This window comes from Cherax quadricarinatus, chromosome 21, assembly GCF_038502225.1.
Source record: "Cherax quadricarinatus isolate ZL_2023a chromosome 21, ASM3850222v1, whole genome shotgun sequence".
In the NCBI taxonomy this organism is placed as follows: Eukaryota; Metazoa; Arthropoda; class Malacostraca; order Decapoda; family Parastacidae; genus Cherax; species Cherax quadricarinatus.
The window spans coordinates 7,138,781-7,163,157 of NC_091312.1; the positions used below are offsets into that span (position 1 = coordinate 7,138,781).

Consider the following 24,377-nt stretch of genomic DNA (forward strand, 5'->3'; position numbering starts at 1 on the left):
GAGCGGAGGGAGATTTCCGGCTCTTTCATTCCTCCTGGGAACTATTCCTCCCCGCTCCCCCCTTTTTTATTCTTTTTTTTATTTTTATTTTCTTTTCTTCTTTCTTTTTTTCTTAAAAACAAAAAGCAAAGGACTAACCTAACCATGGAGAACCCAATCCATGAACCCACTACCCCCGGGCCCCTTCTTGATACCGCACCCCATTCTGATCCTGCCTTGTTTTTAGACCACTCTTCGGACACTCCTGATGCCCCTGTACCTCTTGCTGGTGCTGTTTCCTCACCCGCTTCAGGTACCAGGGCTTTGACTGACTCCTTCGATTTGTCTGACCTCCGCTCTCTTATGCTTCCGGCCTCTCCCTCTACGGTACGGCAATTTTCGAATCGCCAGCCCGTTTCACGACGGACCAACTCTGATCCTACTCCTAAACACCAACATCAATCTCCTGATGATGTTCCTTCGTTACCTTCCCATTCTACTCGGAAAAGACCGGCACATCATGCACTCTCTCTCCACGCTCAGTTTCGGACCACACAATGGACTAAATTCTTTACTTTAAGACCGACTTCTTCTGCCTATCTTTCTGACCATAGTATTGGCAATGCGGCAGAAGGTCTCCCTTATGCTATGGCAGTTACTCATCTCTGCCTCCAAGGAAGACTACCCCATGTTTCTTATTCTCGTGTTTCAAAACATCCCCCCACTTCTGGGATCCCATCTTCTGCAGCCTCCTCTGTTGTTACCCCTCCCATAGCCACTCCGGCATCTAATCCTTTTGCTGTCCTTGGATCTGATGTCCCGACTACAACTCTCTCTGTTCTCGCATCTTTACGTCCTTCCTCACAAGCCCCAGTATCGACAAGACCTCATACGACACCTTATACCAATCGCCCCTATACTTCTCAGAAGTCCAAAAAATCCACATTGCTCAAATCTTCTTTGCCCCTTCCTTCCCTTCTTCCACCTCCACACTTTACCTTTCCAGTCTCTGTGCCTAGTTCTTTCCCTCTCTCTGGCTCTATTACAAGTGTGGAGGTTCACCCTCCTCCTCGTAATATGCCTTCCACCTGCGTCCCCTCCCAAGTTTCTCCCTCTTCTGTCACCTCCCAGGTTTCTGCCTCTTCTGTCCCCCCCCCCCCCACACTTCATCTCCAGTCCCCTACACTCTTTTGTCCCCCTCTACTTTGGTACAGTCCATTACTGTCCCAATCTTTACTCACCCTCCTCCTTCTACCTCCAATATGGTCTCCCATACATCTTTGAATTCAGAAACACTTGAAGCCATTTCAGAATATATTGCAGAGACTAAACCTTCAATGGACACTGATTCACCTCCTGTTCCTTCTCTTCCCTCTCCTCCATCTTCACAACTCCATTCTTTGCAACACTCCATTCCTTCGCTGCTTGAACGTCTTCCAATGCCACCACACGTTGACTTTTCTAACCCCTCTAGTCCGTAGGTGCCCTTCCCTACGGATTCCTGGTATTTTCTTCATTGCCAATCATGGCCTATTTACAGTGGAATATCCGCGGCCTCAGGGGTAATCGGGGTGAGCTTCAGATGTTACTTTCCAGGTTTTCCCCTGTTGGTGCTTGCTTACAAGAACCAAAATTACACTCAGCTGTTTTCTAACCTATCTCAGGCTATAATTTATTGTATTCTTCGGATCCTTTCTCAGATGGGACCTTTAATGAAAGTGCCCTTCTTCTACGCAATGATATTCCGTACTGTCAACTATTTGTCCACACCTCGCTGCATTACACTGTAGCCCGTATCCACTTGAATAAGTGGTTTACAATGTGTTCTTTATATCTCTCTCCTTCTTGAGCATTTTCTATCCCAGATTTTGCCTTTCTAGTTTCATCCTTACCACCACCACTTCTGTTACTTGGTGATTTTAACGCCCACCATTTCCTCTGGGGGGGTCTCATTGTGACTCACGTGGCATCCAGTTGGAGGCTTTTCTCGCCTCTCACCCCCTCCATGTTTTAAATACGGGTACTCCCACCCATTTTGATCCTCGTACTCATACTCTATCTTGCATCAATCTATCAGTCTGCTCTTCCTCCACTGCACTAGACTTCACCTGGTCTGTTCTACCAGACTTACATGACAGCGATCATTTTCCAATCATTCTTACTTCTCCATATTCACCACCTTTCCGTAGCCCTCGCTGGCAATTTGATCGGGCAAATTGGGACCTTTACTCGCAACTCACTGCTTTTAGTGAGGTTCCTTCTTCATCCTCCATTGATGAGCTCTTACACCTCTTCTCGACGTCAGTTTATACTGCAGCTTCTCATTCTATACCCCAAACCTCAGGCAGGCATTCTCAGAAGCGCGTGCCTTGGTGGTCTCCTGCTTGTGCTCGTGCAGTACATTTGAAACGCGCTGCATGGGGCAGGTACTGATACAATAGAACCAATGAGAGACTTCTTGATTTTAAGCAGAAGCGTGCGATTGCTTGCCTTGTCATTCGTGATGCTAAACGCACTTGCTGGCGAGACTGTTTCCACAATCACCTCTGCTTCCTCTATGAGTGCAGTCTGGAAAAAAGTGAGGAAATTGAGTGGTAAATACTCTCCTGACCTGGCTCCTGTTCTACGGGTCACCGGTATTGCTGTAGCAAACCCTCTTGACGTTGCCATTGAAATTGGCACTCATCTGGTCCGTATTTCCCGGAGGCTCCATCTATGCCCCTCATTTCTTTCCTCAAAGTCTGCCAGAGAGTTAGTAGCCTTGGGCTTTTCTTCTCTCAGAGAAGAACAATATAATGTGCCTTTTACACTTCAGGAACTGGAGGCAACACTCTCAGCTTGCCGATCATCGGCAGCTGGACCTGACGACATTCATATTCGTATGTTACAACATTTACATCAGTCAACCCTTGTAGTCCTCTTACACCTCTTCAATCTTATTTGGGCACAAGGAGTTCTTCCACAGTTGTGGAAATCTGCCATTGTTCTCCCTTTCCGCAAGCCTATAACTACAGGACATGATGCCTCCCACTATCGTCCCACGCTCTTACTGGTGCAGTTTGCGAAGTGATGGAACGTCTGGTAAATCGATGTTTAATGTGGTATTTAGAGACACAACAGTCTCTCCGCTAGTCAATATGGCTTTCGTAAGGGCCGTTCTACCATAGACCCCTTACTACGCTTAGATACGTATGTTCATAATGCCTTTGCGAATAATCACTCGGTTATTGCCATATTTTTTGACCTTGAGAAGGCATATGACACAACCTGGAGGTATAATATTTTGGCCCAAGCCCACTCCTTAGGCCTCCGAGGCAATCTACCATCCTTCCTTAAGAACTTTTTAACTGACAGACACTTCCGTGTTCGAGTCAATAATGTGCTTTCCCCGGACTTCGTCCAAGCTGAAGGTGTCCCTCAGGGATGTGTTCTGAGCACAACACTTTTTCTCCTAGCTATAAATGATTTGGCCTCTGTTCTTCCACCCAATATTTGATCATCACTCTATGTTGATGACTTCGCTATTGCTTGTGCAGGCGCTGACTGTCATCTCATTGCAGTTTCTCTCCAGCATGCGGTCGACCGTGTTTCCACTGGGCCACCACGCATGGGTTTAAATTTTCCAGTACCAAAACTCACCAAATTACTTTCACTAGACGCTGTCATCTCCGATCATCCTTTGTATCTCTATGGCTCCCGTATCCCCGAACGTGATACAGTCAGGTTTCTAGGCCTTCTCTTTGACCATAGGTTATCCTGGAAACCTCACATTACCTCTCTGAAGGCAACTTGTCACAGCCGGCTAAACCTTCTTAAAACCCTTGCTCATCTTTCCTGGGGAACTGATCGTCGAACTCTGCTTCGCCTACATTCAGCCCTCATTTTATTGAAACTCGATTGTGGTGACCAGATTTATTCAGCGGCCTCTCCTGCTACTCTTTCTAGCCTTAACCCCATCCATCACCAAGGATTACGTTTATGCCTTGGTGCTTTTCGCTCTTCCCCTGTTGAGAGCCTCTATGCAGAAGCGAATGTTCCATCCTTGTCTGATCGCCGTGATGCCCATTGCCTTCGCTACTATGTACACTCTCACGATCTCCACAATCCTTCCATTTATAGAATGGTCACCGATATTAGTAGACATTCTTTATTTGTTCGCCGCCCCTGTTTGCTCCGTCCCTTTTCTCTTCACTTACATTCGCTCTTGTCTTCCCTTCAGTTACCACCTTTATATGTTCATGTAGCATCTCACTTTTCCCTACCCCCCTGGGAAGTTCCAGCTGTTCAGATCTGTTCTTTCTCACTCCCTTGCTAAAAAGCCCAACTTCCTACGGTGGCTTCCCGCTCTCTTTTTCTTGATCACTTCCACTCTCATTCTCATGCCATCGCTGTGTACACAGATGGCTCTAAGTCTTCAGACAGCGTCGGATTTGCAGCAGTGTTTCCGGACAGCGTCGTGCAGGGGCATTTACTATCTTTGGCTAGCATTTTTACTGCTGAATTGTATGCCATTCTTGCAGCACTTATTCGTATCGCATCTATGCCTATGTCATCATTTGTGTAGTCTCAGACTCCCTTAGTGCTTTACAGGCTATACGAAAATTTGATACATCTCACCCCCTAGTTCTCCGTATCCAACTTTGGCTACGCCGTATCTCTACCAAGCATAAAGATATTGTTTTTTGTTGGGTCCCTGGTCATGTCGACGTACAGGGCAATGAACAGGCAGACACTGCTGCGCGGTCAGCAGTACATGACCTACCAATTTCCTATAGAGGTGTTCCATTTCTGGACTATTTTGCTACAATATCTACCCACCTTCACACCCGTTGGCAACAATGTTGGTCAACTCTGCTTGGTAACAAACTTCATTCTATTAAACCGAGCATAGGTTACTGGCCGTCGTCTTGTCATCAGTGCCGAGGTTGGGAAACCACTCTCTCCCGCCTTCGCATTGGCCACACTCGTCTTACTCATGGGTATCTCATGGAGAGGCACCCTGTTCCTCTCTGTGAGCAGTGTCAAGTTCCAGTATCGATTAGCCACATTCTGTTAGACTGCCCTCTCTATCAACGTGCATACAGAATTTACCTCCAATGTCGTCTTCGTTCTACTACTCTCTCTTTACCTTCCCTTCTTGCTGATGGACCCTCCTTTAATCCTGACTCTCTCATTGACTTCTTGACAACGACTGATTTACTCCACAAACTCTGATGATGATACTTTTCGCACTCCCCTCAGCCCTTTCTAGCTCAGTCTCTTGCTGCCCTTTACCCTTTCACCATCCACTGCCCTGCTGTTATCAGTAACTTATTACCCATCCATCTCCCTTTTGCCACCTGATGCCCTTGCTTCCTTCCTGCCCTGCAGCGCTGTATAGCCCTTGTGGCTTAGTGCTTCTTTTTGATTATAATAATCATCACAATTGAACACTTGTTCAGGTTTCAGTCCTTCAATGTTTATGCACTCCTTGAATTCATGGGATACTTGAATGTGCGTGGATGTAGTGCGGATGACAAGAAACAGATGATTGCTGATGTTATGAATGAAAAGAAGTTGGATGTCCTGGCCCTAAGCGAAACAAAGCTGAAGGGGGTAGGGGAGTTTCAGTGGGGGGAAATAAATGGAATTAAATCTGGAGTATCTGAGAGAGTTAGAGCAAAGGAAGGGGTAGCAGTAATGTTGAAGGATCAGTTATGGAAGGAGAAAAGAGAATATGAATGTGTAAATTCAAGAATTATGTGGATTAAAGTAAAGGTTGGATGCGAAAAGTGAATGTATAGGAGACTTTCAACCAAGTGAGAGAGTAATTGTGGTAGGGGACCTGAATGCTAAAGTAGGAGAAACTTTTAGAGAGGGTGTGGTTGGTAAGTTTGGGGTGCCAGGTGTAAATGAAAATGGGAGCCCTTTGATTGAACTTTGTATAGAAAGGGGTTTAGTTATAGGTAATACATATTTTAAGAAAAAGAGGATAAATAAGTATACAAGATATGATGTAGGGCGAAATGACAGTAGTTTGTTGGATTATGTATTGGTAGATAAAAGACTGTTGAGTAGACTTCAGGATGTGCATGTTTATAGAGGGGCCACAGATACATCAGATCACTTTCTAGTTGTAGCTACACTGAGAGTAAAAGGTAGATGGGATACAAGGAGAATAGAAGCATCAGGGAAGAGAGAGGTGAAGGTTTATAAACTAAAAGAGGAGGCAGTTAGGGTAAGATATAAACCGCTATTGGAGGATAGATGGGCTAATGAGAGCATAGGCAATGGGGTCGAAGAGGTATGGGGTAGGTTTAAAAATGTAGTGTTAGTGTTCAGCAGAAGTTTGTGGTTACAGGAAAGTGGGTGCGGGAGGGAAGAGGAGCGATTGGTGGAATGATGTAAAGAGAGTAGTAAGGGAGAAAAAGTTAGCATATGAGAAGTTTTTACAAGAAGGGAAGAGTATATGGAGAAAAAGAGAGAGGTTAAGAGAGTGGTGAAGCAATGTAAAAAGAGAGCAAATGAGAGAGTGGGTGAGATGTTATCAACAAATTTTGTTGAAAATAAGAAAAAGTTTTGGAGTGAGATTAACAAGTTAAGGAAGCCTAGGGAACAAATGGATTTGTCAGTTAAAAATAGGAGAGGAGAGTTATCAAATGGAGAGTTAGAGGTATTGGGAAGATGGAGGGAATATTTCAAGGAATTGTTAAGTGTTGATGAAGATAGGGAAGCTGTGATTTCGTGTATAGGTCAAGGAGGAATAACATCTTGTAGGAGTGAGGAAGAGCCAGTTGTGAGTGTGGGGGAAGTTCGTGAGGCAGTAGGTAAAATGAAAGGGGGTAAGGCAGCCGGGATTGATGGGATAAAGATAGAAATGTTAAAAGCAGGTGGGGATATAGTTTTGGAGTGGTTGGTGCAATTATTTAATAAATGTATGGAAGAAGGTAAGGTACCTAGGGATTGGCAGAGAGCATGCATAGTTCCTTTGTATAAAGGCAAAGGGGACAAAAGAGAGTGCAAAAATTATAGGGGGATAAGTCTGTTGAGTATACCTGGTAAAGTGTATGGTAGAGTTATTATTGAAAGAATTAAGAGTAAGACGGAGAATAGGATAGCAGATGAACAAGGAGGCTTTAGGAAAGGTAGGGGGTGTGTGGACCAGGTGTTCACAGTGAAACACATAAGTGAACAGTATTTAGATAAGGCTAAAGAGGTCTTTGTGGCATTTATGGATTTGGAAAAGGCGTATGACAGAGTGGATAGAGGGCAATGTGACAGATGTTGCAGGTGTATGGTGTAGGAGGTAGGTGACTGAAAGCAGTGAAGAGTTTTTACGAGGATAGTGAGGCTCAAGTTAGACTATGTAGGAAAGAGGGAAATTATTTCCCAGTAAAAGTAGGCCTTAGACAAGGATGTGTGATGTCACCGTGGTTGTTTAATATATTTATAGATGGGGTTGTAAGAGAAGTAAATGCGAGGGTCTTGACAAGAGGCATGGAATTAAAAGATAAAGAATCACTCATAAAGTGGGAGTTGTCACAGTTGCTCTTTGCTGATGACACTGTGCTCTTGGGAGATTCTGAAGAGAAGTTGCAGAGATTGGTGGATGAATTTGGTAGGGTGTACAAAAGAAGAAAATTGAAAGTGGATACAGGAAAGAGTAAGGTTATGAGGACAACAAAAAGATTAGGTGATGAAAGATTGGATATCAGATTGGAGGGAGAGAGTATGGAGGAGGTGAATGTATTCAGATATTTGGGAGTGGACGTGTCAGCGGATGGGTCTATGAAAGATGAGGTGAATCATAGAATTGATGAGGGGAAAAGGGTGAGTGGTGCACTTAGGAGTCTGTGGAGACAAAGAACTTTGTCCTTGGAGGCAAAGAGGGGAATGTATGAGAGTATAGTTTTACCAATGCTCTTATATGGGTGTGAAGCATGGGTGATGAAATGTTGCAGCGAAGAGAAGGCTGGAGGCAGTGGAGATGTCATGTCTGAGGGCAATGTGTGGTGTGAATATAATGCAGAGAATTCGTAGTTTGGAAGTTAGGAGGAGGTGCGGGATTACCAAAACTGTTGTCCAGAGGGTTGAGGAAGGGTTGTTGAGGTGGTTCAGACATGTAGAGAGAATGGAGCGAAACAGAATGACTTCAAGAGTGTATCAGTGTGTAGTGGAAGGAAGGCGGGGTAGGGGTCGGCCTAGGAAAGGTTGGAGGGAGGGGGTAAAGGAGGTTTTGTGTGCAAGGGGCTTGGACTTCCAGCAGGCATGCATGAGCGTGTTTGATAGGAGTGAATGGAGACAAATGGTTTTTAATACTTGACGTGCTGTTGGAGTGTGAGCAAAGTAACATTTATGAAGGGGTTCAGGGAATCCGGCAGGCCGGACTTGAGTCCTGGAGATGGGAAGTACAGTGCCTGCACTCTGAAGGAGGTGTGTTAATGTTTCAGTTTAAAAACTGTAGTGTAAAGCACCCTTCTGGCAAGACAGTGATGAAGTGAATGATGGTGAAAGTTTTTCTTTTTCGGGCCACCCTGCCTTGGTGGGAATCGGCCAGTGTGATAAAAAAATATTTTTCAGCCGCCTTGTGGTCTGAGCTGGCAGCCTCACCATGCCTTACCACACTGTGTATGCCAGTACGCTTCTTAACCCTTTCAGGGTCCGTCCCGTAGATCAACGGCTTTACGTTGAGTGTCCAAACCATAGATCTATGCCAAAATTCTAGCGCCGTCAAATTTAGCGCAAAAACGCTCATAGACCTACATGTGAGAGAACGGGTCTGCGTGGTGGGTGTGCACCATAAACAAAAAATCTAGGCGCCCACATAGCATTGTGGGAACGCCGGCTCAGTTACCCTTGTTCACCATGCCTCGTCGCAAGTCAGCTCTGACTCCCCGGAAAATTGGGACTCTCCTCTTCCTATCTGATAGTTCTGACACTGATGGAAGTAGAAATGAAGACGAATTCTACGGCTTTGATCAGTTAGTGACCGAAAAGAATGACCAGGATATCGATAATAGTGCAGAAACCCTGACGATCCTCAACCTTCTACCTCTGGTGTGGGCACTCGTGACTCACGGTCGGTTGTTCCTCATCGCAAGAGAAAACTAATATTTTCGCGTGGCCAGGCCTCTGACTTCAGTAATGATGATGATAGTGACGTGGACTGTGATTTTATTGCGCTCGACGATCAATCGAGTAGTGATAGTGAGGAATCATATTCACCAGTGAAGCGTCGGTATGTTCGCCGCCACATGCGCTCGGGTAGTGTACCCTATGCTGTGCCCAGGGGACGGAGTACATCCTGTGGCCCAACACCAGTTTTAGGTAGTGATAGTGAGGATGATGTGGCTACACTTGGAATGGATAGACCACAGGCATCAGTGGATGGTGTTAGTTGTGATGGTAGTGGCACCACCATGCGTGACTTGCCAGGCCACGCTGGGACCCACGCTGCTGACTCATCAGTTCAAGGACAAAGCGGAGCGCCAGCCACCAGCCCACCACAACCACAACCACCCACACAACCAGCCTATGATGTCCAGTATCCACCAGCAAACCGTATGTGGGATTGGCAGCAAAATCCCAATTTTGTTCCCAAGCCTCACCACTTTGATGATTCTCAAAGTGGAATTCTACCTACTTGTCCCCTTGGAACCACGGCCAATGAACTGGAATTCTTTTAATTATTCTTTGACCAGCCATTGATGGAAATTATTGTCAGGGAAAGTAATAAGTATTTTGAGTACACCATGGCAAATAGGATCTTATCACCACAGGCAAGACTACACAAGTGGAAAGAGACGACTGTTGCAGAAATGTATTTGCTTTTTGCAACAATAATGCTTATGCCTCACATCTATAAGCATAATATAAAAGCATACTGGTCCACAGATCGGCTAATTTCTACCCTGGTCTTCAGTGAAATCATACCAGTGAACAGGTTTATCTTACTCTTACGTATGTTGCACTTCTCTGACAAAACCAGGCCTGACAGAAGTGACAGGTTATACAAGATTAGAAATGTTTTCATGTATCTCAAACAAAAGTTCAGCATATACTTTTATCCATTCAAGAATCTTGTAATTGACGAGTCTTTGATTTTGTTCAAAGGTAGACTGTCATTCAAGCAGTATATACCGAGCAAGAGGAAACGCTTTGGTATAAAACTGTTTGTACTCTGTGATTGTGACAGTGGCCTGGTGTTGGATATTGTTGAATACACGGGTAGTAAAACATTGAAAGAAACCAAGATGTTATTGGGTATCTCAGGTGACGTAGTGAGAAACATGATGGCACCTTATCTTGGTAAGGGGCATACATTATATACCGATAACTGGTACACAAGCCCATTACTCAGTGATTTCATGCGAGTGAACAAGACAGATGTGTGTGGCACAGTGCGTTCTAATCGTAAACATATGCCCAGGCTCAACGCAGGTGCTCGTGGTGATGACGTGCAGGTGTTTACTGCCAATGACATCATGGCATTACGGTGGCATGACAAACGAGATGTCACATTGTTGACAACCATTCACCATAATGAAATGCAAGACAGTGGCAAAGTTGATCGAGTGACTAATGAACGTATTCGAAAACCAGTGACAGTGATTGATTATACACAAAACATGCGCTTGGTTGACAAGTGTGACATGCAGATTGGTTTTGTTGACTGTGTTCGTAAGAGTTACAAGTGGTACATGAAACTTTTCTTCCATCTCATGGACATTTCAATGTTCAATGCATATAATATTTACCAAATAAAGACTGGCAACAGACCACTGTATGGTGAATTTTGTTTGTCTGTTGTCAGACAACTCATAATGAATACCAGGTAACAACACCTGCTATACAACACGGTCCTCGAATTCCTCAGGATATACCCAAGCGTTTGAGGAGGGAAGGTGATCATTTCATAATACAACTTCCTTCAACTCAGAAGAAATTTGCTCAGAAGAGATGCATCATCTGTGCACAAACAAAAAGACGGCAACAAAGACGCAAAGACACTCGGTTTATGTGTGAGGAATGTAAGGTGCCTCTGTGCATGATGCCTTGTTTCAAGGAGTTCCACAAGCTCCAGCAGTTCTAAAACCATGTCCAGTGATTGTAAATATGTAAATATATGATAGAACATTAGTATTATACAAGATTTGTGCATGTTTATTGTAATAAACAACAGTGGTAAACAATAATATGATAATAACTTTAGTGTGGTTATTGTGTTCAATACAGTGAGTTTATATATATACATTATATACAGTATTGGTCTCTCAGGCCCCAAATGTTAGTAGGATACCATATGGTACCATTGTGCCATATGGTACAATGGAACCATATGGTACAATGGTGCCATGTCATACAATGGTATCATATGGTACAATGGTATCATATGGTACAATGGTACCATATGGTACAATGTACCATATAGTACAATGTACCATATAGTACAATGTACCATATAGTACATTGTACCATATGGTACATTATACCATATGGTACAGGGTACAGGAACCCTAATGGAAATAAGTCTGACTGTTTTGGGTTATCCTAGGTTCTCCAAACATATGCTGCTAAGTATGATATTCTATGTAACTTTATTTGTGTATAACTAAAACTTACTTATGATGCCACATGCACTTGAGTAAGTTTATTCAGGTGTACAGAAATACAATTACGTAGATTATCATACATACATACGTATAAAATCTTAGGATAACCCAAAAAAGTCAGGGTGACTTATTTCAATATTTATCCCTGTATCTGTACCATATGGTGTCCTGTACTGTATGGTACCCTGTGCCATATGGTAACCCTGTGCCATATGGTACCCTGCACCATATGTTATCCTGTACTGCATGGTACCCTACACCATATAGTACAATGTACCATATGGTACCCTGTAACATATGATACTGTGTACCATATGGTCAATAGGTGTTGGTGGCATGAGACACCAGCCAAGACTAAGTGAGTGGCGACGCAAGCTAGCTACTGACTCCGCAGTTTCCGAGACAAAGTGCTTTGTCATCCACAGTCATGGGGGCTGGAAAAGGTGAATGGAGTAACAGCGCCCTGGACGGTAAAAGCCCAACAGTTGCCATCCTACCAGATAAGTAAATATCACTATCGCTGCAAGGTATGGCAACACCGCATACCCAAACAAAAACAGTGGCACACAGCTCTTATTGTAGCGCTCTTAAGTGGTGATATCCAAATTAATCCAGAGGCAAAACAGACAGATAAATGACGGCGATAATGACGGTCTAGTAGCTAGGAATGATAACCTTAACTCCATATGTAATGCATACATAGGTTAATCTGAGACAATACAGCCATTATTATCTCAAACACTACCAAACAGGTGCATACACTGTACTAAAGTACGCATGAAAAACAGAAAAGGCACCTTATGTAAAATGTGTAAGGGGTGGGTGCATGATGGATGTATGTACAATTATAGCAACGGTGCCAGAATTCATTTTGTGTGTAACAAATGCAATTTGGCACAGTTACCCTTTAGCAGTGATGACACTGATTTACCTAATTTTAATACAAATGACCCATTGCCATATATTGATGATTATGATTGTTTTATGAAAACAGGCCCTCACTTTATTCATGTCAATGCAAGATCACTTCTTCCTAAATTGGCAGAGATTAGGATTCTAGCTAACAAAATTAGGGCGGCAGTTATAACCATCTCTGAATCTTGGTTGGATGATACGGTGACTGACGACGAGGTCAAAATAGATGGTTACAATATAAAACACTTAGATAGTTAACAGAAAGGGTGGTGGAGTATGTGCCTACATTAGAAATGACTTAGCTTACAACCCAAGACCTGATTTAAATAACAATAAACTGGAGATTCTATGGTTTGAAGTGCTGCTTCCTAAGACCAAACCCATCTTAGTAGGAACTAGTTACCGCCCCCCTACCCAGGACCAGTTCTTACCTGGAGTTTACCTGGAGAGAGTTCCGGGGGTCAACGCCCCCGTGGCCCGGTCTGTGACCAGGCCTCCTTAGGTCAGTGTCCCAGGATGCGACCCACACCAGTCGACTAACACCCAAGTACCCATTTTACTGATGGGGAACATAGACAACAGATGGAAAGAAACACGTCCAATGTTTCTACTCTGGCTGGGAATCGAACCCAGGCCCTCTCCGTGTGAAGCGAGAGCGTTAACCACCAGAGCCACTAGAAGACTTTTCCAGAGTCTTGTCCGGAGTTGAAAACAATTGCGAGACAATAATACTGGGCGACTTCAATATCTGTTTTCAGCAGCAAAATAACGGGCTATGCAAAAGGTATAAGCAAATTCTAGGATTAAATAGTTACACTCAACTAATTAATACTCCAACCCGGATCACACAGTTCTCAGCCACCCTAATTGACCACATACTTTGTAACCGCTCTGAGAACATTAGTCAGTCAGGCGTCATTACCACAGGTCTTAGTGATCATTTCATCATTTACTGCACCAGGAAAATCACTAGGGATAGGATAGGCCTACACAGGACAATAAAAATGAGGTCAACTAGAAACTACAGTAAAGAAACACTGGTAAATAGGCTACACAATTGTGACTGGACAGAGATAACAAGTTGCACGGATGTAAACGATGCCTGGGAAAAATTCAAAACAATGTTCACTACCATCCTTGATAATATTGCACCAGTTAAAGAGGTTAGGATTAAACGAAGAACTGAACCCTGGATGAATACTGAGATATTAGATAATATGAAATTCAGAGACCAGCTGCTAAAAAGATTTAAAGCAAACAGACAGGATATTGCGGCACTAAATGAATTCCAAAGGGTGAGGAACAGAGTACAGAGACTTATAAAAGGAGCAAAGGCAAAGCACTACTGCTCAAAAATTGAAGAGTATAAGCATAACCCCAGAAAGCTCTGGCAATAACTAAAACAGTTGGGGTATAGCCATAAGCCAGTAGATAGGTCTAACATAGTACTCACTATCAGTAATGAGGTATGCCACAAAACATCTAAGGTGGCAAATTGCTTTAATTCATACTACACATCTGTTGCATCAACACTAGTAAGTAAACTACCAGCTGCATCAAATACCTTTAACACAGACTCTGACAAGTTTCAAACATACTATACCAATAAAGGGGTAACCCCAAACAGTTGTCAACTAGTAAATGTATCTCATGACTTTATTCAAAAAGAACTAAGCAGGTTAAACCCAACTAAGAGCACAGGCCCTGATAACATCCCGTCTAAGTTCCTAAAAGATGGTGCTTCTGAACTGTCAATCCCTATTGCTCACATAATAAATCTATCAATCACCACTAATACCGTACCGGAGGGGTTCAAGGGGTTCAATGTACTATATGGTGCATTGTACCATATGGTACCATTGTACCATATGATACCATTGTACCATATGATACCATTGTATGACATGGCACCATTGTACCATATGGTTCCATTGTACCATATGGCACAATGGTACCATATGGTTCAAAACCATAGAATTCGTCTTCAGCTCCACTTCCATCAGTCTTAGAACTGTAAGTTGTGAAGAGGAGAGTCAGAATTTGCCCCGAGAGTGAGTGGGGAGTGAGAGCTTCCTTGCCGCCAGGCACTATGAACAAAGCTACTTTGCCGGCGTTCCCACAATGCCATGCGGGCATCCAGATTTTTTCTATGGTGTGCACACTGACCACCCAGACCCATTCTCTCAGATGTAGGCCTACCAGCCTTCTCGTGCTAAATTTGACGCCGCTAGAATTTTGGCGTAGATCTATGGTTTGGACCCTGAATGTAAAGCCGTAGATCTATGGGATGGACCCTGAAAGGGTTAAATTCACTCACATCACCACTAGTCGCAGGCAATTTCTTTTCCAAATCGTCATGCAACTGCCTAGCCTTTTCACAAATAAGCGACATCATAAGACTGTCTCCTGCTAATTGTTTCTCATTTATCCACACCAATAATAACTTCTCAACATCTTCGAGTACTGGTGATCTCATTTTTATCAGCCTATTTACCCCCTTTGCAACAACAACGTCCTTGATTTCCTTTTTCTTGGCTATGATGGAAGATATGGTTGTACGGGATTTGTTATACATCCTGGCCAGTTCGCCCACGTACGCCACTATCATATTGTTCAATGATGTTTTTCTTAAATTCAATCGTATTTCTCACCTTCTTTACCAAAGGCTTGGCACTAGGAGCTTTCTTTGGAGCCATGGTAGCTTATTTAGCACTTAAATAACTTGCAAGCACTAAAGTAAATGGAATATTATGAAATATTTCGCTGAAGCACGTGAGGGGACCATCGCTCACTGGTAAACAATAGCACACTGGCTGGGAAGGAAAGGCCGAGGCGGCTGAGAGTGTGAGTACGCGTCTGGGACGAAGGACTATTAGCGAGTTACCGGACCATTTGCGAGCCAATATTTTGATGAAAAAACAGGACTATTTCCGAAATGGACGACTTTCAGGCCGGACAATTATTGAGGGACCACTGTATATACGTCAAAAATGGTGGCTCGTAAGACATATATATATGACCAAAAGAGTCAAAGGGTTAAATTGGCCAAATTACCAGTTTCCGATCACTTTTTGTAGCTGAAACAGTTGAGTTGGCGATTTTTTGTGCTCAGTCGATAGAATAGAAGTAATACTAGTGAAATAGCAAAGAATTTGGTCGACTGGAATACAATGGACCCCCGACGTTCGATGGCATCGACATTCGATAAATCCGACATTCAATGCATTTTAACGCAAAAATTTTGCCTCGACCTTCGATCGAAAACCCACTATTCGATACGATTCGTACGAGACGTGTCCACGTGTGGCCTGAACTGCCCCATGTGTGCCAGTGTTTACAAACCAGCCAGTGCACGCGCATCTAAGGATACATTCGGTACATTCCATATTATCCATATTATCACTGTTTTTGGTGCTTGTTTCTGCAAAATAAGTCACCATGGGCCCCAAGAAGGCTTCTAGTGCCAACCCTGTGGTAAAAAGGGTGAGAATTAGAATGGAAATTAAGAAAGATTTTGAAGGGTTTGGGGCTAACCCTGAGAAGCCTATGCCAGTTGTGGAATCCATTGTGCCTATTTCAAAGATTAAGGAAATGTGTGTAAAGTGGGTTGAACTGCAAACCTTTATGGATGAAAATCACCCTAACACAGCTATTGCAAGCCCTGCTGATGACTGTTACAATGACAACGTTGTGGCCCATTTTAGACAAATCTTAAAGGAACGTGAGTTACAGAGCTCCATGGACAGATATGTTGTGCTACAGAAGTCCAGTGACTCAAGCTGGCCCTAGTGGCATTAACCCTTTGAGGGTTTCGGACATACTAGTACGGCTTATGACCCAGGGTTTTTGATGTACTAGTACGCCTAAATTCTAGCGCCCTCAAATCTAGTGGGAGAAAGCTGGTAGGCCTCCATATGAAAGAATGGGTCTATGTGGTCAGTGTGCATGGTATAAAAAAAATCCTGCAGCACACAGTGCATAATGAGAAAAAAAAACTTTGACCGTTTTTTTTTTTTTTGGAATAAAACAGCGACTTTGCACTGTATTTTCGTATGGTATTTATTGTTGTATTCTAGTTTTCTTGGTCTCATTTTATTGAATGGAAGGCATATCATAGAAATTGAGATGATTTTGACTGATTTTACAATGAAAAGTACTTTGAAATTGAGCTCAAAGTAGCAGAAATGTTCGATTTTTACCAAAGTTCAAAAGTAAACAAATCATGCCAAACATCCAATACACGTCAACTGGTGAGTCTAATATTCTTTTGCAAGTGCGCCAATATGATTCATACCATTTTTTACACTAATGCAGTAGTCTGCATAACAGTAAATCTTCTATTTTTTGTGAGAATAAAAATTCAAAGTGAAAAGCCAAAGAATGTAAGAGGGGCCTTGAGACGTGACTAAAGAACAGAGGAAATGTCATTTTAGTGCCAGGAATGTATTTCTTGTTTGTTCTGGACCCTATTTGGAAATTGGCATCTTTTGAAATTTGTGTGAAATTGGCAAAATTGCTAAATTCTGACCACTGTACTGGATAGTTGAAATTGGTAAATGGGTGGTTTCTTGCACTCATTCAATAGAAAAAATGGAGTTCTAGCGAAATATTCATGTTTTTTTGTTGACTAGTACAGTGGAACTGGCCAAAAATAGGCTCAAATTGGGCAAAATCGCCGATCCGTAAACATCGCCGAGACCGCTAACTTTGCGAGAGCATAATTCCGTAAGTTTTCCATCAAATTTCATATTTTTGGTGTCATTATGATCGGGAAAAGGTTCTCTATCTTTTCATAAGAAATTTTTTTTTTTTTTTTAAATTTGGCCGACCCTGAGAACAAGTCTCGGAGAGGGCCTGTCGACCCTCAAAGGGTTAAAAGAAGAAGGGAAGTAACCCTGGAAAAAGACTTGATACCTCAAGTCCTAATGGAAGGGGATTCCCCTTCTAAACACTAACACCATCCACACACTCCCCTCCTCCCATACCATCAATCATCACCAGATCTTCATTAAAGGTAAGTGTCAATTATTCTATTGTTATTGTTGTTATTGTAATTATTCTATTGCATTAAACTTAATATTTCATGTGGTAATTTTTTTTTTCTTACTTTTGGGTGTCTTGCACGGATTAATTTGATTTCCATTATTTCTTGTGGGGAAAATTAATTCGACTTTCGATATTTTCGACATTCGATGAGCTCTCAGGAACGGATTAATATCGAATGTCGGGGGTCCACTGTAATGTAATTGGCCTAAAATGGGAGTCAAAGTCGGCAAAATCACTGATGCATAAATATTGCTGACACGTCAAAATTTGCGAGAGCATAATTTTATAAATTTTCCATCAAATTTTGTACTTTTTGTTTTATTACCTTCAGAAAAAGATTCTCTATCATTTTATAAGAAAAAATAACAATTATTTTTTTAAAATTCTTGAACCCTGGTGCATACTTTGAAATTTGGCCTCTGGACCCTGAAAGGGTTAAGACCCATTCTGTGCTCACCAGGCATCTCAGGACAATCTTGCCAAATTTGGAGGCAGGAAAAATAAAACGTCTACTGTATATACGTTTGGGGCACTAGCGATGTGAACATATATATACGTTTGGACTGTTTAGGGGTTAATTGTCGATTGAATTAGATCCTTTTTCGTATCATATGAATGAAGTCTGATCATGACACTGTTTACTACCTTGCTTTCCTAGTAAGCATGTTTCTTTAACTTCACTGTTTTGCATATTAACATTTAGGTGGTCTTTTTTTTTATCTTAATAGCAGTATCTTTGCAGTTAGCTTGGGTTATTTCACTGGTAGGTGGGAGCTATTTATTATAACTGCATCAGATAACTTTTCTTGTTAGTTTTATCATCTTGGAAATCAAGGTATTCATTGAAACGTGCATTCATGTTGTTTTTCCAGTCCTTGATTGCTTCTTCCAACTTTGTATTCAGAGATGTTATTTGCTCGGTGTGACTGGCGATAGCTATTTGCAGAGAATTTTCTGTATCAGTACTTCCTGATGTAATCTTCTTTTCGAGGTTTAGGATCTTGATCTCGAGGTTGGTAAACAAACTGAGAGTGGACAGGTGGTGTGCGGATGCTGTAATAGGAAATCAGGAGCAATATAAACAAATTTTGGGGGATAATTTGAGATGTCCATATTAACAAATCACCATAAAACACAGCCCTCCTGTATTAGAAACTGAGCACATTTCTTTCTTTCTGTCAGTAAATGAAAATGAAAATGTTTATTTCCTTGTAAAGCTTACAATGTGTGGTTTACATATTATAAAATATTAATTACAAGGAAGGCCTCTAGCATGCCTAGGCATTTTGGGCAGACTAATCCTAATTCTTACGCTATGTATATTGACATAAGTTATGGAGCAGTACATTTTAATATACCTTGTTCCATACTAGGTAGCTGAAGTGATTAATTAGATTTATAATAATGAGGTAGTACAAGACATATAACTATGTTACAATTAGTAAACTTAGCAATGGGAATGGTTAAGTCTTGGCATGATACTGTTTCTATTAAAGATCCTATATTGGGAGAGTTTCTTAGGCAAACTTAGGGCTAACTTAAGATTTATTAGGCAGTAGCTACATTAGGAATTTTGTTTACAGTCATTTGGGCGAGTGTAAATTAGGGGGAATCACAGATATCGAGAGTAATCTATTTTGTTTTGGATGTGTGCATGATATGAAAAAGAGAATAAGTGGTTTTCATATAGTTAGCTGTTGATGGGGTGTGTTAGGGAGATAAGATGTTTTTTAGCAGTAGTTTTGAAAATGGTGGTTGAGTCTGCAGTTCTAGAGTTTTCAGGCAGGGAGTTCCAGATTTTAAGCCCTTTTATGTACATTGAAATTTTTGTAGAGATTTAGCCAGACACTGGGAATGTCGTAGAGATTTTTGTGTCTGGTATTGTGTCTGTGGGTCCTGTTGCAACTATCAAGAAAATGTTTTAGGTCAGGGTTAATATTAGAATTTATGGCTCTGTAAATGTAGGTTGCACAGTAGTAGGTGTGAATATTGTGTACAGTGAGTAAGTTTAGGTCTTTGAAGAGTGGGGAAGGGGGGTTGCCTAGCATTGGGTTGCGTGATAATTCTTACTGCGACTTTTTGTTGGGTGATTATTGCCTTTAGGTGGGTTGCTGCTGTTGATCCCCAGGCCCAGGTCTAGAATTTCACCAGCTAATCTTAATATTCACTGTGTGATGTGTTCAATCTATTGTGCATAAATAGGTTTATGCTTTAAACTTTTTTTTTTTTTTCAAACTTACATTTGCTTATTTGGTACTACAGTATTTTTGTTTACACAAGATGAACACATGATCATCTTAAATCTGTGTAACTGTTAAATTGCCATTATGTTAAGCTTTTGAGTGTAAATGTTGCCAAGTCTTTCATTAAGGGATCACTACAGGGTGTGTATAAGCCCATTATGCAACAAGATATGTCTGAATTTTACCAGTTTTTAAAGGAAAGAAGTTATGATACCATAGTCTTGAATAATTTGCAATCTGTTTTATTTTTTACAGGAAGACTCCCCAGTTCACACAGAACTGTTAGCAGCTCTGAAGCAGCTCAGTAAAAGCAAGGGAGAAGGTTCTATCACTTATACATAATTAGGTAACAGAAGGGGTTTTAACAAAACAGTTTAACACTGTTTTCACAAGACATACCATGTCAAAATAAAGTGCATATCTAAAGAAAAACATAGATAACTACAACAATAATGCCATAGTAATTGTAAATTGTTAGTAGAATAAGAAGACCAGTTAGGAAGTGATGAATATAGATCTGAATGTTAATAGAATCTGAATTTTTTATTATGCATTAATCAAATAAGATAATGCTAGTAGTTAAACAATGTAGTGATCTGTAATATAAATCATTTTATATTGTTAATGTATCTTGCATAAGTAGTAGCATATTTAACATATACCAAAAATCTTGATTTTATCTACATTGTCTTTGTAAGTACATTTATTATGGTTACAAGTTATTATAGGTGATATGTTTCTTCTTGAACCTAAAATAAACTTGCTTTACTTATGAACAAATACTTGTAGTTGTAGTTTGCTTTTGATGTTTAGATAATATACTATATTTTTAACTTTATAGCAAAGGCAATTGGTAGTATCTGAACATTGTCTTTGGAGCTGCTTTTCACAAAATTGTAATTACTAACATATAGCACTCTTTACAGTATATATCTTGAACACAACAGCTTAACATCTGATGATCACTGTATGCATGGAACACAATAAGTTAGCATCTTTTCACTATTTCTCAGACACCAGCTTAGCATCAGCACCCCATAATCCCAGGATAAAATTATACTGCACACAAGAGTGAAACAAATTGTAACTGTTATGTGCAGTACTGTAACCCCCTGTTTGTATTGCTGTACTACAACCTTACACGTTTCTATAACCCCTACATGTTGTTTTATAATGCCTGCATGTAGTACTACGACAATGTACTTCTTCACCTCTTACATGTATAGTAAATTATACCCAAACATCACAGTTAAAGCTAGGATTAATGGAAAAAAAAGAGGTTCATATTATTTTAGTTCAAGATCTAAGATTGCAGATAATGAACTAAATTGATATAAAGATTAATGTCATCTGCAGTATATTTATGCTACTGATATTACTCAGTTGCACTACCATTAGAAAAAACATGCCCCAATGTAATGTGTAAATAAATTTTTTGGCTTAAGAAATTAGCTAAAATGTTTACTCAGAAATATATATTATTTTAAGCTTTATTTAAAAAATTCATTCTGTACATACATTTTATACCTGGATATCATAATTTGTATGTTTAAAAACTTGGGTTTAATGAAAGGTAGTAATCTCAATCTGTTGTTAATTCTCATTATTTTTATACACTACTTAATAAGGAACATGTAAATAAAATCAAAGGGTGATTCAATATTGGGTTTGGATAGTGTAGCCCCCTGTTTAATTAATTTAAAAAAAAAGGGGAGGGGGAGGGCAGTTATTTACTTCCACTAAAGCAATTAAAAAAAAAAATAGGTGGACTTCTACCAAAATTTAACTCTTCCATGAATGTGGTGGTGGTAAAAATAAATAATTGCCATATAACTGGAATTTCATTCCTGACTGTACAATATATCCCTGAAATGACATAGTAATTCTACTTAGTATGTGGTGAACATAGGTATTTGTTTGATGGCTGAAGCCTTATACATTTCCCAATTTAAAATATGAGCAAATTATAACTTTCTTTCCATACAATTATTTATTTTGTACATTGTTCTATATAGAACTGTAAATACCTGGACTCTCATAAAATGTTACCATAGTTTCTTGTAATTATAAAGAATCCTGACAAAAATGAGACTGGCTGTTAAGACATGAAGCTTACTAAGTGCTGCCAGCCAGCCAGTTTCACACTGAGGCACAGGAAGAGGTGCTCTCACTGAAACACCAAAATTACATTGGCCTAGATATAAAATGTACTGCCTAGTGACATTTTATTTCAAAATAACAAGAGCATGAATGATAATTGATTAATGATCAAGAGAACTGAACCAACCATAATGTGAGGTTTCTTAAGAGTAAAATAAAAAAAAGTGTGTGCCACCTGAGGGTTTTAGTTTGCTGATTAGCATCTTTTATCTGCAAACTACCTAACAAGAAATGATGTCTGGAACTCTGAAAAGGATACCTAGAATCCTTCTGGTGATGGCATTCATATGTTGTACACGCAGCTTTGCAGGTGAGCTCTTACCTATATTACTCTTGACTTCATTACCTCTGTACATATGCTTAACTTTCCACTTTTGCCCATTTTGCTCCTTTGTCTTTAATTAATCATGAAGCTTTCCCTCATTGTTTCTTTCACTGTACTAATCTGAGAAGTGTTGCAGTTGTTAGGGTTGGCACAATGTATTTTAAATACAGTGGAACCTCGGTTTTCGTATGCCTTGGTTTTTGTAGGATTCAGTTTTTGATGACTTTTTTCGTTTAAATTTTGTCCCAGTTTTCATACATCCGCTTGGTTTTCGTTGAGTTCACAATGGTTCGCCGTACCAAATCCGTCTGCCTGCCTGTGCCCACACAAAGCATCCCACACGTTCTGACTCAGTCTGGCTTTTTTTTATCATTGAGTGAGCATTACCCTGCATGTTCATCTGAAACATTTTGTAATAATCCATTGTTTTTTGTGCTTGCTTATTGAGTGCGACTTCTAAATAAGCCACCATGGGGCCAAAGAAGGTTCCAAGTGCCAGGCATTTGATAAAGAAGGCGAGAAACACGATTGAATTCAAGAAAGAAGATGTAGCAGAGTGTGAAAGTGTTGCAAGCCGTGTCTGCAACATGTTCAGTGACATGCCTTGTCCCATTTTAGGCAAATCTTAGAGATTCCAGAAGCAGACCTCTCTGGATAGATTTTTTGTGTGACAGGGGTCCAGTGACTCTCAAGCTGGTCCTAGTGCCAGTAAAAGACAAAGAAGGGAAGTAACCCTAGATAGGGCCTTGATACTTGAAATCCTTATGAAGGGGGATTCCCCTTCCAAACAATAACCTCTCCTCCTCCCTCACTCCTCACCATCTTCCATACACCAACAAGAGTGATGTTAAATGTTCATTTATCCATTTCATTAGTCATATATATTTATTTCTCATTGTTTTCTGTATGTAAAACTACATATAGTTATTCTCTATTAAATGTATTTTTTATTAATTTTTTGGGTGTCTGGAATGGATTAATTGGATTTACTGTACATTATTTCTTATGGGAAATATTGCTTCAGTTTTCATACAGTTCGGTTTTCATCAGACTTTCTGGAATGAATTAATCATGAAAGCCAAGGTTCCACTGTATACTATTTAGTGTTTGATGTTCCTAGCTATGACTGGCCATGTCAGCAGTGTCTGCTGGTCTACCGATGGACTCGGTACTACAGTTGCATGAGATACTGTGCTGCACGAGTCATTAACCTTTCATATTAATAGTGTCTGTATCACTTGAGACCAGAGTTATTTTGAATGTTCTCTCCTATCCTTATTTTACTTGTATGATCATTACAAACACTAGCTTGTTTCATCTACAAATTTGTATTATATTAACCCTTTCAGGGTCCATGCCATAGTTCTACGGTTTTGAGTTGTGGGTCCAAACCGTAGAACTACACAAATTCTAGCAGCCTCAAATTTAGCTCGAGAAGGCTAGTAGGCCTACATCTAAGAGAATGAGTTTGGGTGGTCAGTGTGCACACTATAGAAAAAATCTGGACGCCCGCATGGCATTGTGGGAACGCCGCCATAGTGGCTTTGTTCACCATGCCTGGCGGCAAGGAAGCTCTCACTCCCCGGGCGAATTCTGATTCTCCTCTTCCCAGCTTATAGTTCTAAGACTGATGGAAGTGGATCTGAAGAGAAATTCTATGGTTCTGAACCATATGGTACAATGTACAATATGGTACAATGTACAATATGGTACAATGTACAATATGGTACATTGTACCATATGGTACATTATACCATATAGTACATTGTACCATATGGTACAGGGTACAGGGACCCTAATGGGAATATGTCTGTCTGGTTTTTGCGGTTATCCTAGGTCTCTAAACATATGCTGCTATTTATGATAATCTATGTAACTTTGTATAACTAAATAAACTTACTTACGCCTCCACCTGTGCTTGAGTAAGCTTATTCAGGTGTACACAATACTGTTACATAGATTATCATACATAGCAGCATATGTATAAAATCCTAGGATAACCAAAAAAAGTCAGGGTGACTTTTTCCATAGGGATCCCTGTATCTGTACCATGTGGTGCCCTGTACCATATGGTACCGTGTACCATATGGTACCATGTACCATATGGTATCCTGTACC

At 40.9% G+C, this 24,377-nt stretch overlaps 2 protein-coding genes across 2 annotated transcripts in view; both read left to right on the forward strand.

Annotated features, from left to right (window-relative positions):
* LOC128689073 (uncharacterized) overlaps positions 1–21,607 on the forward strand; it is a 172,910-nt gene extending 151,303 nt beyond the window's left edge. Inside the window, exon 9 of the mRNA XM_053777154.1 lies at positions 20,030–21,607. Within this exon, the coding sequence (XP_053633129.1) occupies positions 20,030–20,116 (87 nt within the window). The 3' untranslated portion in view covers positions 20,117–21,607. The remainder of the gene's footprint in view (positions 1–20,029) is intronic.
* The window catches only part of LOC128689074 (protein amalgam), a 104,067-nt gene that overhangs the window by 11,985 nt on the left and 67,705 nt on the right, over positions 1–24,377 (forward strand). The window contains exon 2 of the mRNA XM_053777156.2: positions 21,847–22,244. Within this exon, the coding sequence (XP_053633131.1) occupies positions 22,166–22,244 (79 nt within the window). The 5' untranslated portion in view covers positions 21,847–22,165. The remainder of the gene's footprint in view (positions 1–21,846; positions 22,245–24,377) is intronic.